The sequence below is a fragment of the Miniopterus natalensis genome, chromosome 16, assembly GCF_054644295.1.
Source record: "Miniopterus natalensis isolate mMinNat1 chromosome 16, mMinNat1.hap1, whole genome shotgun sequence".
Lineage (NCBI taxonomy): Eukaryota > Metazoa > Chordata > Mammalia > Chiroptera > Miniopteridae > Miniopterus > Miniopterus natalensis.
The window spans coordinates 43,420,728-43,433,354 of record NC_142096.1 but is presented as its reverse complement, the minus strand read 5'-3'; the positions used below and the strand labels follow the sequence as shown (position 1 = coordinate 43,433,354).

The window sequence follows — 12,627 nt, the reverse complement described above, 5'->3', positions numbered from 1 at the left end:
CAGCTGGTGCTACAGGGGCAGAGTGAACATGGAGCCAGAGGGAGCGAGAGCAGGCTCACCAGTGGGCCCTGAGCCCAGGAGGATGAGATGGCCTCATGGCAGGTTCCGAGTGAGGAAGCAGCCTGGATGCCCAGGCAGGGCTGCAGAGCGGGGGCCAGGATGGGGGGGGGGGCAAGGCAGCTGGGAGGGGTTGCAGGGGAACACTGTGCAGCAAGTGGGGCCGGTATGAGATCTAGGCCCTCAACACAAAAGGGGGTGTGACATGTCAGGATGAGGGAACATGAAGGGGGGGGTCCCTGTTCCATGCACAAAGGGGGACAGTAATAGGTATTGTAGGAGTGCACCTTCACTGGAACCCTGCCCAGAGGGAAGGCCATGCACAGCACCTTGGTTGAAGGGAGGGGCAAGAAGGAGACCTGGAAGCCAGGGAGGGAGCTGAGCCTTGTCCAGGCTATGGGTGCCTGGCAGGCTGGTGGAGGGTTGTCCGGCAGATCACTGTGGGCCAGGTAGAAGCTTCACCTGGGGTGAACCCAGCCCCGAGGGGGTGTGTGGACAGGGCATGGCATGTTGGGGGCCAGGAGGAGGGAGACAGGCCAGCTGAGGGATGTTGGGAACCCACTGCAGGGAGGGTGAGGAGCTGGGCTGCAGGGGTGCACTGCTGACACACCGTCCCACCCTGCACCAGCTCGTGGGGAATGGCTCCTTCAGGCTCAGATACAAGCAGCTAGACACTCCCTACTCATCCTGGGCCAGGGCAGTTCAGACGCAGCCTCCTGGCCCTTGGACTATGTGTTCAGAGTGACAGTGACACTTTCCGTGTGGGTGCAGTGCCAGCCCCTACACTGGGCTCAGACACACCTTATCTGACACTGTCTTTAATGGGCAGCTTGGGCACTAGGCTGGGCAGCAATCTGGCCTGAAGGTCCTCCAGGGTCGGGGGAGGACACAAGGGGGTCCCCGCTCCCAGCCAGCTGAAGACTATGTTGGGGCCCATCTGTGTGGAGAGCCCACCCTTCACTGCCTCCCTGGACACCCAGGGTGGCAGCTCAGGGCTTGGGGATTGGGGACAGCTTCCCTCCAGTCTTGCCCCTCTTGGCCTTGCAGCTCCAGCCAAGGAGGGGCCTGGGGCTGGCTCTGGCAGGCCCTGGCGTCTCCCAGCCACAGTCCTTCTGACTCCTCAGAAGCCCCCGCAGGGCTGGCCTGTGGTCCCCCTGCAGCTGGGAAGAGATACGCAGTGGTCAACAGGCCTGGCTTGGCCCACCTGTGGCCAGTCTGGTGCGTGTGATGGGAGGAGGCAGGTGGTGTGTTGAGGGCATGTTGGGGGTTTGTGTGAGGGCAGCCCAACAGTGGGGTCCCCACAGGTGTGCCACGCTGGGGTGGGTGGAAGCCGTGAGACAGAGCTCCTGAGGCAGCACCTTTGCCCGGAGCCTCCAGGGGGTGTGGACTCACAGGCCCTGGGAGGGGTGGAGACCACCCCAACGAGGGCGCCTGTGCGTCAGCCTCCCGTTTCCAAAGCCCGTGCAGCATCTGTGGATGTCTGGGGCCTGAAGGACTAGGTTTGGGTGGGACAAGGATGTGGGGACACCCTCCCAAGGGCCAGGGGCTCACCATGCTGGGCAGCTCAGCACTGGGCAGTAGGGTCGCCACCTGCAGGCTCACGCCCTCATTACCCACACCCTTCAGCTGGGCCACCACCTCCGCATGCTTCCACCACTGGCATGGCTGCCCATTCACAGACACGATATAGTCGCCCTCCTGTAGGCCAGCTGCCTGCAGGGAAACAGGACAGTCTAGTCTGGAGTCCGACATAAATACCCCCTTCCCCTGCCACAGTCTGGTCTCCCTCCACCACACAAGCCACCTCCACTTAGCCCAAGGGCTGGGCCCTTACCGCAGCGTGGCCCCCAGGAATAACTGCAGCGATGAGGACGGGCGAGTCTCCCCGCAGCGTGAAGCCAAAGCCACCCTCCCCTCGGGTCACCTGGACGGGACCCATCAGCCGCCAGTGGTTCTTGGCTGAGAACACGGACAGGGGCCCCTGAGGGGCATCACAGGTCAGAGGCCTGGCTAGGCAGCTCTCTTGGAGGAGTCTCCGCCTGTAACACTGCCACCCCAATCTCTACATCCTGGGACAGAAACCAATGAGGTGCCAGGCAGGGCTGGATCACCACTGTGGGCCTGTCTGGGGGCCTTGCCCAGGGCAGTGAAAATGGGAAGGGTGCTCACCAGTCGGTGGAAGATATCAGCCACCTTCACCCGGGAGAAGCTGGGTGCCCTGACCTCCGCTCTTTGGTACGTCTTAGCTGAAAGGGCAAAGGAAAAGGTAGGGTATGGTTAAGTCCAAGGCTCATGGGCCTCCAAGCCCTTGGGACACAGCTGGATGTGGCTCAGCCACAGCAGAGTGGGTGACACTGGTCCCTCTTGGACATCCGCGGCCTGGCTGCACCCCACTATGGGAGGAGACTCAGGTGGTTCCTGCCTTGGTGGTGCAGGAGGTGCTGGGCATGAATCAGGTGCAGAGTGGGGGACACAGAACAAGGGGGCTGCAGCGTGGGTGTCCCCCAAATACCTTGCTCCTTCAGCTCACAGTTCTGTGGGTTGTGGAAGGTGACTGCATCTGAACCAGCAGCTGCAGGGCTTCAGTTCCCCCAACCCTCAGGTCCAGGACACACCCATCCCAAGGGGCCAGGCTGCTCACGCTGGATCTCAGGGGCCTCAGCAGCCTCGAAGAAGTCGTCCTCAAGATCCAGCTCTGAGTACTTGGCCAGCGAGCGCCGCAGTGCCTGGACAAGCACAGCCTGCAGCAGGTCTACCCTGCGCAGGGCACGGCACACAGCGTGCAGCCGCAGCGCCTCCTCCTGCCCCAGGATGGCACGCTTCAGGTGGGCCTTGCCTGTATGGGATATGGGATATGGCCAGCACACGCATTTCACATGCCCTTCCAGGTTGCCCATCTGGCCTTTCCAGGTTGCACCCCAACTCCCCCGCCCCAGATGTGACAAGAAGAGGGCAGGTGACAGCTTCTGGATCCATCTTGACAGCCAGTCCATGAGGAGCTGCCAGGGGTGAACTGCTGGGCTGGGGGAAAGCCCCCTAGGTGTGCTTCCACCTGCCAAGAAGGCTGCCGCAGTTGCTGGGGCCCCTGCTCTCGGAGTCACCCAGCAGGCTGGGGGCATCCAGGAAGCAGGTTGGCTACCCCACCCGCCAGCTTTGAGACACCAGGAGTGCCCAGAGGGGCGTTTTGTGAATGGTTGGGTGGGGTGGGCCACTCAGCCCCCCGGCAGGGGGCCCCAGCACCCTCCTGTGGCTGCCTCACCAAGCTTCCTGCGCTCCTCAGGCACCTGCGGCAGTGTGGGGTACCAGGGCTCAGATGGAGCTGGGGACCTGAGGAAGACCTGCTCCAGTGCCAGGAGCTCTGCCTTGGCTGCTGGGGGTCAGAGAGGGGTATGAGCCCCTCTGCGTCGAGGTCTCTGCCAGCACACAGGCTCTTGGGGCTGGGCACTCACAGGGGTCATCACAGAGGGCCGTGGCTGCGTGGTAGTGGGCCAAGGAGCGGAAGTACTCTGCCTTGACGTTCACCAGGGTGGTCCAGGTAAAGGGGATGTAGTCTCGGACTGGTGGCTGGACCATGGCCCGGTGCACCAGCTGGTACTCGGCTGCCACCTGCCAGTGCACAGGGCAGGACAGTGGGACCTCTGAAAGGACTCCAGGACAAGCCCCACCAGGCCCCACCCTAGGGACCAGACTCTACCGGCCTTGGCCAAAGTCCCAGCAGCACTGCCCCTTGCCCAGTTCCTGCTCTGATTAGTGCTGTCCCAGAGCCCCTCACACTCAGGACCTTGGGTCCTGACCAGCCCCCCAGAGACCAGAACAATACCTGGCTTTGGGAACCAGTAGGAGACACAGCTGCTGCATATTGCCCAGGCACTTATTACAGGCCCTCCTGCCCACTGAGTCACCGCAGCTTGTCCAGGCCCAGACTGAAGGCCCAAGATGCTTGTACAGGTCTCCCTTGGGACAAGGGCTCTCCGTCCTCACCTGGGCGGCCTCCTGAGCCAGGCGCAGCTGAGCCAAGCAGTCATGAGAGGCCATGGGGGCTGGTAGCGAGAGACCCTCGAAGACACACTCCTGGGCCTGGGCGGTCATGAGCTGCTCCAGCATGGAGAGCGAGGCAGGGCTCATGTCAGGGCTCGGTGCATGGGAAAACTTCTCTCTCAGGAGGCTGAAGGCGCCTGCGAAGGGGTGCTCACAGCGGCCTGGCATGGCTGCCCCACACCCCTCAGCCCTGGCTCCAACAGCACCTGTGCACTCACATAGGGGCTGTAGGCTTAGCCCCTCACACTGAGGGCTGTCTCCCCCCCCCCCCCCCCCCCAGTTCTGGCCCCAGAGAACAGCTGGCACCTGGACACGCACACACATGCACCTGCCCATGGCTGTGGGGTTGGGGCTGTCCTCACCAGCAGCCCTCTGAAAAGCCTCCACTGCACAGGTGGTGCCCTCAGGGCAGGAGCGGTCCTGGCGAGCCCCGATCTGGGTGTGAAGGGCTCCGATGTTGAAGAGCACACTGCCCTTTTCAAACGCCAGGGCCCGCTGCTGGGCGGGGACCCCTGTGAGCGAGTCATACCTACAGGGTTGGGTCAGGCTGGGTGGAGTTCCAATGCAACAACCCAAAAGATTCAGAAATGGGGTGCAGGCAGGGGAGGTCTTAGGCACCCCGCTCAGCCCTACCAGTGGAAAAGCAGTCCCAGGCTCCGGGCAGGGGTGACAAAGCGTGCATCCAGGAGGCAGAGCTGGTTGTAGTAGACCATGAGCAGCTCCAGGCCTGACTCACTCCGGCTGGGGGTCCGCACAGCCTGCAGGGCAGGAGTTGGCTGGGCCACACCATCTGGGCCCATCCCAGCCCATCCCACCACATGCACACCACCCTGGGAACCTCCTTGGACATCATAGTCCCACGAGAGCAGCCAGGGTCTAGAGTGGACAGGGTCACACCAGGGCACATCTGTTCTTCCTGGGCGGTCGTGGGCCATGCATATGCCCCAGGAGACTGGAGGGCACAGGGAGGGGACAGGCATGGAGCAGCCATTCCCAAAAGGCTACAGTGCCTGGCATACACAGAGCCATCTGCATGCCAGGGTGTGTTGACACACATTCAAACCCACAGTGTGCCTGTGTGCCCACTGTCCCTGGAGCTGCCCCAAGGTAGAGTCCTGTGGTGTAAACGTCTACAAATAAACCCCACTTTGTTGTTCCCAATAGTTCACCTGTACACTGGGTGTGGCAGGTGTCCCTGTGGGGTGGGGTGGGGCAGGGTGGGGCCCACCAACCTGCCGAAGGTCTGCCAGCTCCCTGATTTCCGCCTCATAGGAGGTGCCATCCTCTCCAAAGTGCCCAGAGATCAGCTCCTGATGGGGGTATGGGGGTGGCACTGGCCTTCCCTGGAGTCTCCCAGCCCAACATGGGGAAGACCCAGAGTGAGGGGAGGCCCTAGCTCCTGGAGAAGGGCTGACGTGGGTCCTCCCCTTTGGCCACGGGAACCCCCATCACCACAGGTGTGGGACCAGACTCGGTGCTGTTTCTACTGGAATTCCTTCATTAATCCCTGTGTGGCAGGTACTATATGCCACAGGTGAGGACACTGAGGCACCTTTGCACAGGGCCTGCTGGGCAATGGCAAGCTGGCTCAGGACAGCCTGGCTCCTGAGCCCCAATGAGGAGCCAGTGGGTTTTCACAACACAGGCTCTGACTGTGGGGTGCGGCCCCCAGCCAGTGGGACCCTCAGAGCAAGAGTTGGGAACTTGTGGCTATCTTAGGGCTTCTAGCAGGATGACAAGCTCTGCTACACCCATCCTAGGTGGGCTCTTCTCCAAAGCCCACCCAGTCAGAATCCCCTACATTCTAGGGAAGCTGGCCGTCCCCAGGTCAGACCTTTCTCCCTCTGGGCCTCAGTTTCCTCATCTGTTCAATGAGATGGCTGGACCAGGAAGCCTCCAAGATCCCCCCAGACCCCAGGATTCACAGGCCAACACTCACCTTCAGGGCTGTGGACCAGTCCACCTCCTTGGTCTCCTTCAGCCCCAGGGGGATCATGGGGACAGTGATACCTTCACTAGAACCAAAAGCATTGAGTCCAGACTCTAAGAGTGGACCCTACTGTCCCCAGAGACCATGGAGTCCACCCCTTATCACTCCTGCTACACACGACACACCTCTCCCTGACTCTGAGATACATCCTTGCATCCCCACACATGCCACACAGGTGCTGTCCTGCATCATGCACCTTCCACACATGCACACGCACAAACACATGTACACATGCACACACACACACACATGCACCTCCAGGGCCTGTCCGTGTCCACGTCACAGTTGAGCTCCTCCAGTTCCTCCTTCAGCAGCTGCAGGCTGGAGTTGACATAGCTCAGCTCCAGGGCCACGGTCTCTCTGACTTGGGTGTTGCTGGTGGCTCTAGGGAGGCCAGGCTGAAGTGAAGAGCCAGCCCTGTAGGTGGGCCACACACCCCTGGGCCATACTACAACCTCACCCACCCTGAGCTCCAGCACCCACTTCCAGGGGGCAGCAGTAGGGTCCAGGGCCTGCGAGGTGCCCTCCCCCTTCCCGAGTCCCCTGTGGTTCATGCAAATTCCTGTCCATGTGTGAATATCCTGACTCTGGCCCAGGGCTTCCAGGAAACAGCCTCCTTCCCCTCCCCCTGCCCCTCTCCCCCGGACACAGGCTATGACCTCTGCAGATATTCCAAACTCACTTCCCAGGAAGGGATGGGTTAGACCCTCTGTGCCTGCATTTGGGTGCCCAGCAGAGGGTCCGTGGGTCCCTAGGAAGGCCACGCTTGGGGCAGGATTGGGTGAACAGAGGCCAGGCTGCCAAGTTAAAGGAGGGGCCCTTTGGACCCAGCAGAGCCCCATCCTGGAGCCTTTGGCTATCTCTGCAATCACTGGCCGTGGCTCAGGCCATCACTCATAGAGCGGGCTCATGGAGGTGTGAGGTCCGAGCACACATGCAGCTCACATGCCCTAATGGAGAGGAGCCTTTCCCGGTTCCCCAACCTTAGGACACCGGTCATTTGCCAGAGCTCAGTCTAAACAGTGCCTCTCCTGAGAAGCCCCCACTGGTCACCACAGGCATATCAGACATTGCACATAGGCATGAACATCCCCTCCAGCTCCGCTCCAGCCCAGCATGGAACTTGGCTAGCCTTGAGCTGACCCTTGCCAGTGAGGTCCGTCAAGGTGGGGGCCTGGGCTGTCTGTGAGGGTCTTGGCTGAGCAGCATGGCTGTACCAGATCCTGGTGGGAGGCCCAGCCCCAATTCCTAGGAGTCTGCATTGGCCACGATGACCTGCTCCTGAGTCCCTCTCCCAGGCCGGACCGGAAGAGCAGGCACTGCCTGGGTCACCACCATGCCCTCACTGCCCAGTGGGTCCTGGCTCGCAGGGCACCTCTGGGGATGGAGGCACTGCTCTGTGGAGGGCCTCAGGTGGCCAGTGCTCACCTGTAGAGGTTCTCAGCGCCTGTCCGCATCCGCAGCTCCTTGTTGATCTGCTGGTGGATGTGGGCCCTGCGGCTCTGCAGGTGGCTGCGCTGGGTCTGCACCAGGGTATCAGAGCCCTGCAGAGAGGCACAGGTCACAGGCCAGCTGCCCCTCACAACTGCACAGCGCCCCTGCGGCGGGGCGAGGGGTCTCTTGCCTGTAGGGAAGGGGGTGAGCTGGCCCACCTGGCTGGGGTAGGTGAGCATGGAGCCTGGGCTCAGAGGGTGATGCCAGGAAGAAGGGCAGTGGGCAGGTGACACAGTGGGTATGGGACAGAGTTGGCACTGGGCACCAGGAAGAAGCTGGGCTGACTGGGGCCCAGCAGCAGTACGATGGGGCTCTGGGTCTCAGCCCAGCCTTGACACTCAGTCAGTCCTGGGTAGAAGGTGGCCAACTGCTCACCATGCATCCTTCTGCACTTTGGAATTTTGTTCCCAAGCCCCAACAACACCCCCCCCCCCACACACACACAATTATTCTAGCACACTCTTAGGCCAGAAAGGTGCTGGGAGGGCAGTGACTGGGTGCATGCAGGTAGTTGGAGGCTGGCTCTTGGGTCCACCCCTGTGTGGTGCTCTGCCCATGCTGCTGCTGCTGCTGGACTCCATTCCAGCTGGCTGATGACTCGTGGGACCCTTTGGCAAATGCCCAAATCACAGAACCAGGCTTGCTCAGCTCACAGGCAGCAAGCCAGGCCTTCCGACTGCCCACTGCCTGCCCTGGCTGCGGCTCCTCACTGCAAGTGGGCAATCATGCCAGGCTGCCCATGTTTCGGGGCCCCAGGTGAAGATCCTTGAGAAAGCTTAAAGCAGTGACGTGTGGACTCCTCACCGTGGTGATGCTGCAGATGGGTGAAGCTCCAGCCAGGGAAGGAGAAAGGGTTCTGCAGTGGCAGGCAAGGGGAGTGGAACCCTGAAAGGCTTTCAGTGCCCCAGTGGGACCTACCGGTGACAGCCATGGCTACCATGCCTCCTCCTAGCCATTTAGGGATCTCCTGTTTTGGTTAGTTTCCAGCCCAGGAATCAGGAAGGACTTCTCAGAATCACCTTGCCAGTGCCCATATGGGTGTTCACTCCACCCCTGAACACAGAGCACAGAGGTGAGGACCAAGTGCCGCACAGGCCGCGGCCCCAGTGGCATGGGCAGGAGGAAGGTTTTATTCATTTAGTGTTGACCTCGCTCAGCCTCCCTGCAGTGTCTACTTTCTTCCACATTATCTGAAGATGTGGCTTATTTTCCTTGGTATGCCCCCTACTGTCACCCACAAGGCAGTTTCAGACCTGGGGACTCTAGCTTGCCCCAGCACTTGAAGAGGGCTCCCTAAAAATGGCTTCACACCCTCCCATAAAGAAGGCTGCTGGCTCACAGCCACCTGGGTTTACAGCCCAACGTGTCCAGACTCTAGCATTCTCAACAAAGGTCATCAGGGAAGACTTCTTGTAGGAGGCACTCTTCTGAGACTTGAAGGACAAAAGGCTGCCAAGTGGTCCTTAGATAACTGGGGAGAGGGGACGTGTCCCCCAATGAACATTGGGAGAAAGCCGTGGTGGCAGAGGACTCCCCACTGTGTCATATGTAGATGGTGGGGGGGCTAGTCTCAGGGTGGTCCCAGGAGGGAATAAGATGAAACATGGCTCTCCTCCATCCACTCTGCTGGCTGAGTATTTGGCTTCCTGCTGGCTGGTGCCTCTTCTCCACAGAGCCCCCCCCCATGCCCCCTCTGTGCAGGAGGAGGCCTGAGACTCTGGGGAGGGAGTGAGGGGCAGCCAGAGCCCCAGCTGCATCCCTCTCCTTCTGAAGGTCCAATTGTAAACCTCCAGCAGGTTCTCAGTGTTCTGGGTGAGCAGCCATGGCTGTCTGCCAGGGGTGGGGGTGGTCTTGTGCTGGGCAGCGGCTGTGGACTCAGCAGGGCTGTCCTCACAACACGGCTCATTTGGTCTCTGGTGTCAAGTGCTCTTGGCGAGGCATGTTGGGAGTCAGAGAACCCCAGCTTTTGAGCCAGGCCCACTCTGAGATCTGCAGCACCCTCATGACCTTGACCCTAATGCTTTCGCCAGGCCAGGCCAGCTGGAGTGACCTGGGTGGGAGGTATGGGAGCGAGCAACAGAAGTCCGATTTCCACTGCTGGATGGATCCAAAAACCCTGCTCATGCCTGGGTGAAACTAGGCTCTATGGTGAAGGAATTTGCCAGCGGGAAGAGGCACAGATGCCAAGTAATCAGCATTCACCCATCCAGAACCCAGCTGGGGTGGAAAGGGGTGGAGAATGGAGAAGTCCCCTCACAATCTCAATACTATGGCCCTGACAGGACAGGTCTGGTGGCTCTGGCTGCCTGGAAGCCCAAGGCCCATGGCCCCCAACAGCCCAAGAGGAAACAGCATGGGCGGTGGCTAAACGGGAAAGGTTGGAAGACAGTTATGTCAGCACAAATCAGGAACAAACAGCAAGGGCCCCACGCCCTCCCCAGGCTCCCCCTACCTCCGCTGGTTCCCAGGGAGAGGTCTTCAGGCCTGGCAGACCAGCTTCCTCCTCTCAGAGCCCTTGGTTCTGCCTGCTGATGTCCTCCAGCCTCAGGCTCCCACCCCCCCTTGATCTTACCTGAACACAGAGGAACTGGATTCTCCAGGAGGGTGGACACTCAGCACCCCCCCACCCTCCACCTCTGCCATCCCCCAAGGGGCACTGCTGCCAGGACATGGTGGTTGCAACCACACACATACTAGATGGACCACAGATCAGGCCACGCAGGACAGCCGAGTAATACCCCCCCCCCACGCCCTCTGTGATGTTCACTTGGGCACTGGTCATCTTTAGATGCCCTCAGGCAGACCCTACCCCCGAAGCCCCTAACTGGGCTGGGCTTCTCTTCAGTGGTCATTTACCTGGTGTGGTGAGCCCCCACTCAATACTAGGGCCAAGGGGGTATCCCCTGGACACCCTCTCTCACTACTCTTGGGGCAGAGGCACCACCCACATTTGTCCACAGGGACCCTGACCTAGGTGTGGCTTTCACGGGAATGGCTAACCAGTCCTGTACTGATTCTGAGTATTATAACCAGTATAGGGGTCAGCCTCTCTTCAGTCTGGAGACAGGGATTAGGTTAGACTTTCCAGGTAGCAAGAACCACCAGAGCAAAAGTGGTTCAGAGGAGTGAGTGAGGGTATGCAGTGTCACTCAGGGCCGAGCAGGGCTGCGGTCTACACCCCACCAACCTGCTCCGAGCCCAGGGTCGCCTTGTCTGGACATAGGACACTCTGACTACTGGGTCATCCCAGAGAGAAGGCTGGAAACAGTTTCTGCACCCTACCCAGGGTGGCAGTTGGGCAGAGAGCCTGAAAGTGTTGTCCACTGAGCCCTCTGGAACATCTTGTGTGAGCAACCTCCCCAACATTCCATCCAAAACAACATGTGCTCTCTAAAGGCCTGGCTGCACTGCAAGGAAGTGAGTTCACAAAGGGCAGGTGAAAGGCCTGCTGCCTCTCCAGTGCCCACGCTGGGGGACCACTGACCAGTGTTCTCCCCAACATAGTTGCCACAGCACCTGGCATCTCTTGGGGGGTGAGGAGGGAGGAGCCTGCCCCTCCAGGGGTCTGGTCAACATCATGTGGCCAGTGACCTGGAGCCCATGTTCCACCTGACACCCCCCTCCTCCTCTCTGGAAGGCCTGGGCCCCAGGCACACAAAAGCTGAATAGAGCAGAGGAGGTAGGTCCTCTGTGCAGTCTGACATGGGAGAGGGAAGGGGCAAAGACCACTGCAGGTGCAGGTGCCATCTCTACTTGGTGGCTCAAGAGTGAATGATCTTGGGGGCATGGATGCCCAATGCTTGTCATGAACACTGGGGCAGCCTCAAGGTGACCCCCAGGTGACACTCAATTTCTGGGCTGCAGAGTGAGGCAGCCACAGCGCCCCATTTTTCCCAGGCAGATTCCGCAGGCCTCCACCCCCACAGCCCTTCCGGAGCTTCCCCAGTACCCCTGGAAATGGTCCACAGTCAGCGCCCTGGGGTTAGGGACTTCACAAGGGGGTGGATGTGCAGGGAAATGAGGAAGGGACAAACTCCTCAGATGTGAAATCCTCCAGCCATTCCCTGTAGCTGGGAGCCTTTAGCCGCCAGCAGCTCAAAGTTTCAACAAATACAGAGCTGGGCGCCCAGGGCAAAGCTAGACAGCCCCGGGGAGAGGGAGGTTTTAGGAAAGGTGGAATGAGAGGCGCAAGAACACAGCCAAGGACCCTGGCTGTCACAGACCAGAGCCCAACACCTGCCAGGGAGGGGAACCCAGAGCATCGAGAAAACGGTGAGCTGGAGTTGGGCTCTTCCCGCTCCCGTGCTGCGCGGGAGGGGCCCTCTGCTTCCTCCTCGCACGTGACCCTGAGCAGGCAAGAGAGGAGCCAGCGCAGGCAAGCGCCGTGGGTTATGGCCCTCCACCGGGCCTCAGTTTCCCCAGCGGTACGCCCAGGTTGCCTCTTGGGACAAGCGAGGCGTGGGAGCGGGCCACCTGGGAGCGCTGCCTTGCGCTCGGACCAGAGAAGCGACGCGCTCCACCGTCTCGCGCCCGCGCGCTCCGGCGGCGCCCCCGCCCGCCCGCCCGCCCGCCCGCGGTGCGCCCACCTTGCGGACGCCGCCCGCAGCCTGCCGCCGGGCGCTCTCCCCGCCGGCTCCCGGGCCGTCTCGCCTCTCCTCGGGGACCATCGCCGCTCGCCGCTGGGCCGGGCCTGCCTGGAAGCCGAGGCCCGCGCGAGTCGCTCCCGGACGCCCCGGGGGAGCGCGCGGTCCTTTCCCCTCGGGGGCGGGCCGGGGAGGGGAGGGCCGCCCCCCGCGGAGCGAGCGAAACTTTCCGCTGCCCAGTCGGCGACGGCGGCAGTCCTGACGGACAGCAGCTTCTGCCAACCAGAGAGCGAGGGAGGTGGCTCCGCGTGTCGGGGCGGTGTCCACCCACCCGCGGAGTCCCGGGGGAATGCGGTCGCCCTTGGCAACCGCCGGACCCGACGCCGAGAGGCAGGCGGGGCGCGCTGCGCAGGCGCGGCGGCGGCTGGGGGCGCGGCGAGGAGGGGGCCTCCGACCGTCGGGCCG

At 61.5% G+C, this 12,627-nt stretch overlaps 1 protein-coding gene across 1 annotated transcript; it reads right to left on the bottom strand.

The window, feature by feature from the left end:
• Positions 1-574: 574 nt before the first annotated feature.
• Positions 575-12,246, bottom strand: RHPN1 (rhophilin Rho GTPase binding protein 1). The gene is made up of 15 exons (XM_087825220.1): positions 12,166-12,246; positions 7,514-7,629; positions 6,341-6,469; positions 6,035-6,110; positions 5,328-5,405; positions 4,729-4,853; positions 4,458-4,624; positions 4,039-4,232; positions 3,507-3,663; positions 3,317-3,427; positions 2,699-2,893; positions 2,227-2,303; positions 1,892-2,038; positions 1,609-1,770; positions 575-1,217 (listed from the first exon to the last, which is right to left on the bottom strand). Exons 1-15 carry the CDS (start codon positions 12,244-12,246, stop codon positions 1,047-1,049), a joined length of 1,986 nt encoding a protein of 661 aa, XP_087681346.1. The 3' UTR covers positions 575-1,046.
• Between the last annotated feature and the right edge of the window lie 381 nt (positions 12,247-12,627).